The sequence below is a fragment of the Bombyx mandarina genome, chromosome 15 (genome assembly GCF_030267445.1).
Source record: "Bombyx mandarina strain Sakado chromosome 15, ASM3026744v2".
In the NCBI taxonomy this organism is placed as follows: Eukaryota; Metazoa; Arthropoda; class Insecta; order Lepidoptera; family Bombycidae; genus Bombyx; species Bombyx mandarina.
Genome location: NC_143221.1, coordinates 16,237,131 through 16,243,825, shown reverse-complemented (window position 1 = coordinate 16,243,825; position 6,695 = coordinate 16,237,131). Strand labels below are relative to the sequence as shown.

The 6,695-nt window shown below is 35.7% G+C and overlaps 1 protein-coding gene across 1 annotated transcript; it reads left to right on the top strand.

Annotated features, from left to right (window-relative positions):
• Nucleotides 1-3,266: 3,266 nt before the first annotated feature.
• Nucleotides 3,267-5,413, top strand: LOC114247216 (uncharacterized). The gene is made up of 3 exons (XM_028180107.2): nt 3,267-3,312; nt 3,724-4,053; nt 4,430-5,413. Exons 1-3 carry the CDS (start codon nt 3,267-3,269, stop codon nt 5,392-5,394), a joined length of 1,341 nt encoding a protein of 446 aa, XP_028035908.2. The 3' UTR covers nt 5,395-5,413.
• The last annotated feature ends 1,282 nt before the right edge of the window (nt 5,414-6,695 follow it).

Genomic DNA, 6,695 nt, shown 5'->3' with positions numbered 1-6,695 from the left:
AATTAGACAACAGTCCGACTGTCCAGGTCGGTGATCATGCAAACGGGACGCCGTGTTGTTCCATCGCCGTGTCGATTGTACCCGCGTTTGAGAATAGATGTAAAATAGTTCCACCACGCGTTGTGACAATAAAAAGGCAACTACCACATCAGCACGGAAGTTAACCGAATCCATTAGATTCGTAAATTCAGATCGAGCTCATGGTTACCTTATTTCTAAGTTTTACCCTGCCGTGCAATAGATAGACACAATGTGTAAGGAAGTAGAATGGGTTAGATCCTTAACTGGGAAGGCACTGAGTATTTGTCACGAGTTTTGGGCTGTCTTAAGGGTGATGAGCGTACTTGGTTACACGTGTGATTGTCTAGTGACCGGACGTGGGGTAACTTCGTAAAAGACTTTAAGCCGTTGTGTCCGCGAAAGTTAGAGTATGCCAATATTCTTTATAATGCTATGCAATTAGCATCAGATTGCTTTGCCTCATACGTCGAGTGCGCCAGGAGATCGTTGCTATGTCTTAAGATGGTCAGAGTTCTGACTGACAAACTCGGAACTTTAATAATGATACGGGGCATAATGGGCCCTCTGGTTGACTCGCGAACGCTAGTCTACAGATTCACGATTTGATTTAATTTTTGGTGGAGGTCAGGCTAGGCCGAGTCCTCGTAGGGTTCAGGCACTAGTTGAGTCACCAGTGACGCGTAATGTCAAACATTCTTGGGGTTGACTGCATGCTTCCAGAGATTTACGTGGTAACATAGTTCATGTAGATGTTGTAACGTGGTAACATAGTTCACGCAGAGATTTACGTGGTAACATAGTTCACGTAGATGTTGTAACGTGGTAACATAGTTCACGCAGAGATTTACGTGGTAACATAGTTCACGTAGATGTTGTAACGTGGTAACATAGTTCACGCAGAGATTTACGTGGTAACATAGTTCACGTAGATGTTGTAACGTGGTAACATAGTTCACGCAGAGATTTACGTGGTAACATAGTTCACGTAGATGTTGTAACGTGGTAACATAGTTCACGCAGAGATTTACGTGGTAACATAGTTCACGTAGATGTTGTACCGTGGTAACATAGTTCACGTATATGTTGTGACGTGGTAACAAAGTTCACGTAAAGGTGTGACGTGGTAACGCAGTTCACGTTACGAGTGTATTAGCTTGACATGTTAACTTGGCCATGTCAACCAGACTTTACTCTCACAGTATATTATACACCCGATATGGTAACAGTGCCGTGTCGTCAGTACATCTAACGTAACTCAACAAGAGCCTACTATACATGAACGCACTGAAATGTGATGTAAAATGCTCACAAAAACTACTAACTTTTACTAATGGTTCATGGTACCAAAATCATGATTGTAATGCAAACAATCTATTTCTATGACGATATCATAGAACACCCCGATAGCAACGCTGTGCACACAGTGAGTCCTGCATCGTCAGAGATTGAAGACGGTCATGACATCGAGGTGAACGTGGACGTCCACCAGTCAGGAGAGGCCGTATTAGAGGCGACTCCCTCTTAAGTCAAAGTCGATGGGCGGAGCCATTGACGACGAGCACTCACGTGGACTCGTGACGTCATCTGGAGGGGCAACTCGTCATCTGGAGGGGCAACCGACCGACCAGCGGGGACATCACGCCACCTCGGATCACTTTTGCTGGAAGCGCGCGCAGCGTTCACTTGTCTTAGATTTAATATTCTGTGTCGATCGTTCCTGCCCACTTTTGTATTTTTTTTATTTATTTAAATTATTAAGCAGTTGCTAAAAATATTATAATTTACTTAATGATGTTTGCTCCGTCATGTTTTCGTTGAATAATAAAAGAGCTTCCAATTATCTGAAAACCAAACATAAATGTTTATCCTATTTAACGTAGCAAGTCAATTTGGTTTATGAAAAGAATATCTATAAACCTTAAAAACCTTTTTTTAAGTTTATTGACGCTTCGAAATCTATTCATATGAAAAACATTAATAAATATTTGAAGCCCGACTTGTCTTAAGCGGTTATCGAAGCACATAATGCCGAAAAGTGAATTGTAGCACCCATCTTGGACCGTCGCAGGCTCAATTCTATAAATTTAATTAAGGAACCAAACCAAAGCACTAATCACTTTCCAGCAAAAACAAGCAATATGGTTGTGGCTAACCCGTCTGGAGATACAATATTTGATAATTCATAGCAGTGTATTCCCGTGTTTTGAAGCTTATATATTTTGTCAAAACTACGCGCTTTCATCCTAACTAAATATCGCTGTGTTTTCAAATACTACGGAACTAGATTTAGGATATCCTGAACGATATAACCCAAAAACGTGTACAAAAGCGTTCGTCGATGTTATTAAGTTTTACGACAGAATCCCAAAAGATGAATATGATGGAGGACTTTCTTTTGTTTGTCAGGACATTATTTCATACTATTCACTATTCCTGTCGGCATATTTCAGACTTAATGATTAAATGATGAATGAAAATGGTTATATGTTTATTGATTTAAATAAAAATGTCTAATTTGCGTAAATATTTATGGTAAATAGACATTAATATGCCACCATCTTGGGGTCATAAACTACCAAAACGATATTATCATAAAACGGCTGCCCTGTCCTTCCAATGGGAATGCCAAAGATAAGATAAGACGCGCAACATCTTGAGGAAGAGAATAATGGGCCCTCGGACATGAGAAGCACGATTGGAGAAAAAGAAACAGACTGGGTATACGACATGCCGTATTAGATGTAGTTATGCAATTATATTTTCTCACGTTCATACAACGTGAATCTCGCATAGTCTTATCATTCGACAGAGACCTTTTGGGTATCTTTTCCCCCCTACCATAGATACTCAATGGATTAGTAAAAATAATAGCGAGAGGCCGGAGTTACACACAAATATTATGGGCTCCGGTAACCACTTAATATCAGGTGGGCCGTGAGCTCGAGCACCTAGGTAAGCAATAAAAAAAGAAGACATAGAATGCTAATATGTAATATATGGAGCTTATAGGCATTTGGTATTGTACAATCATTCACAAACGTTTATCAATTTGGTCAAGCTATCCAAGAGATTTCACACGGATAGCATTTTAAACAAACGTACAAACATTTTCATCCGATGAAAAAATTTAAACAGGATGCTTCAACAATGCTGTTGTTTCGAATTTGTAACGCATTTCACTTTACACTGAGTGGATGCAGCGAGTGTTTTGTAATTAGTTAGAAAACAGTTAGTGAAAGAAGATAATGAAGATTATAATATGTGCTTACTTGTTTCTGTATCTAACACGAGGTCTGTAAAGCTTAATGCAGGTTTATAAATCTGATTATATATTTTTTCTATTTATGTAAATTGTCAATTACTTACTAAGTAGTCTCTTTCTTTCGAGTTCTTATTTTATGTACTAGTCGGACTCAATCCAGACAATGATATTTAAATAAAAATAGAATTCAGATGTTTCTATAATAGAATAATAGGCTTTTCAAGTAAATATAGAATTGACGGCATTATGATCTACATCGCAGCTTCACTCGTATTGAATTGTTGCTACTCTACCCCTGAAACCGTCTTAAACTAATTTAAGGGCCAATTTTTCTGAGGAAATTAAATTTTTTTCTCAATCAAAATGATATTTCTAAGGCGCATACCATAAATTGAAATATTATTTGGAAATAAAATATATTAATAAATATCTGATTACAGGTACCAAAAACCAGTTATTAAATTGGAAATCTACAACCAGCTGCGAAGGATCAAACAAAGCCGCTTTAGTAGAGCAGTTCTTTAACATAATTTTCACTGAATTCCACAATACTCAACCGATCTGCGTGTGTGTGCAAATGTGTGCCGACCAACCAACTTACTGCTATCCGAATGGCTGCTTCAAAAGAGACGTCAGTAACAGAGATCGTATTGTGTCAAATATTGGCAGTGATGGTGATAGAACACGAGCTAATATGTTTGTTGTTGAACAAAAGAGCAACGCAGTAACGGAGTTATTTATAAGAGATCATGTTCCTGAAAATATCATTGGTGAGCTTTTAACTGATACAATTTAGTTAAAAATAACAATATCTCAATAGAAATCCACAAAACTTGGTATTTTAGTCATTGTCTGTAAGTAAACTAAATAAATAAATAAATAAATTGTCGATCCATCCGAAATCCATGGGTAAAGCTAACAGCTAAGTAATTGTAAATTTGGTAACAAATACTTAGTTTAGACGCCTTTTTTTTTAAATACCAAACTCACACTTTAAGCATTTAAATTTGTGCGTCGATAGCAAAAAGATGTGTTTCACGCAATCGGTGCTTATTTTGATAAAATTTACAGTAAATAGTTTTTTATCAAAGCCAAAGTAGAAATGTTTATTTTTCGCATTATGACTTTCCAAAAAATAACTTTCAGCTATCCCAGAAACGGATTTCGTGAAAGAACTCCGCCCTGATCCTTTCAAAGACAAGTATAAGGCGTTATTAAAATCTAGAAAAACGCCCAGAGTCGAATTGAGATACAACGTACGAGATCAAGTGAAAAACATGAAATCAGACGCCTTGAGACACGAAAACATTGACCTTCTAAAAACGCGATGGCCACTGAAGAAATATAATAAGGTCAATGGACAATTTGTATTTCAGAATAATAACGATAACGCACCATTAAAAAGTAATAAGTTTTTTATGACTACAAATCAAGAAAATGAAGTAAATCGTAATGGTCAGTCTAAATACTTCAAAAGAGATTTAGGTAACATTAGTAAAGTAGATTTAAAGACCGTGTACAATGTAGGAACGATAGACGCAGCTATACAAAATACAACTTTATCTATAGAAACATTAATTGAAAATTTGCTTGAAAAATCATTCGATGGCAACAACACTGATGTTGAAATTAATATAGAAATCAACAATAGCAATATCTTAAACCCCAATAAGCTGAATCATTCTTATTATCACAGTATCATTAACAAAACTACCGAAATGAACAGAACCAATATTTATAACCAGAACAGTGATGACAAACCAAGTGTAATGAACAAAGTTAATAATTATAATGAATTGATCAACATTTTGTCGAAAAAAATCGAAGAACAAAACAACACGAGCATGGAAATGGCAAACGTATTATTTGGTGGTATTATATCGCTTGAAGATAAAAGTAATAACTTAAATCACACAGAAAACGTGAGTAACGATAAAACCCAACCAACTTGTCCATTTTCTGATACTACGGCACGAAATGATAAGTTAGATCTTCAGAGAAATTATACTGTAACATCAAATGATAATGATACTGACTTTCCAACCACAGAGAGCGTAAAAGTTACAGAAAATGAATTTGAAGAATACAATAATACTTCAGAAATCAGTTGAGTTCGACATCGAAATTGAGATAAATGATACGAAATTTTTCTTATAAAAACTACTGTAAAACAGGATACTTTTAAAATCTAATATAAAAATGATACTATAACAAAACACTGTTTAAATTTGTCACTTAAAACCAAGTCCGTTTTTATAACAATATCTATATATTAATACGTGAAGCAAAAACTTGGTATCCCTTTTTACGAAAATTGCGCACTGAAGTGCACAATGCTAATATTTTTTTTAAATAATGCATAAAATATACATTAAATCAATAAAGAAAACATTACACAACTACATACCATTTATTTGACGCACACACGCATGCATACTATTTGTTGTCAAACTTTTGTTCTTGACGTTTGTTGTCAAATTGAGATTAAATATTGATTGTTTTCGTTAATATTTTTTATAGTGTAGTTTTGGCGAAATTTGTGATTACAGAAATATAAAATAGAATCATAATAGTGTACAAACTTACAATTCCAATGAATTATAGTCGAATTTCGACTACTGCGGGACCTCTAGTAACTATAATAATATTAGTTAAGCGGCTCTCCGGCAAAAAAAACCTATTATAATTTATTTAATGGTACTCAGTATTGCTGTGCTATAACAAAAAAGGGTTCTGCATAATGACAACTAGCAGCTGTGTCTATCTCGCGAATGTCTTCAAGCACCTAAATAATGTGGATTCTCAAACTTTGGTACGACAGTAAAACCTAATTTAGAACATTCTTGAATACTAGTAAAGTGGCATATTTTTTTATCGTGGCTGCAAACGGGTTAGCAATCTCACTGTCGATCTGGTGAAAAATATTTTATTTCATACTGAATCTCATAGACTTCAAAGCGGGACCACCACCACTCTATACCACTTTGGGACATGAAGTTAAGATGTTAATTCTGTAATTAGGACGTAAATTGGCACTACACGTGCAAGCGTACAATATGCTCTATCATATTATATAGGTAATAATAAGTTCCTTTCTGGAATTGCTTAGCTATCTGACCTAAATTATGACGTGGTTTTTACCTGGGCGTAGGTATATATTGGATTGTATTAGATTGTATTTGCATCATTATCAAGGGCTGAGCAGGTTGAGAGCGTATGCAGTTTGATCATCGTTTGGCACGTATTTTCCATCATAAAACAATAGTCCATTCCACATTTAATCATTTTTGTAATGATACAAGAGGTGTACTTTCATAGTACCTCAATTTACTTCAAAGACAATAATTTTTTTTTTTATTGCTCAGATGGGTGGACGAGCTTACAGCCCACCTGGTGTTAAGTGGTTACTGGA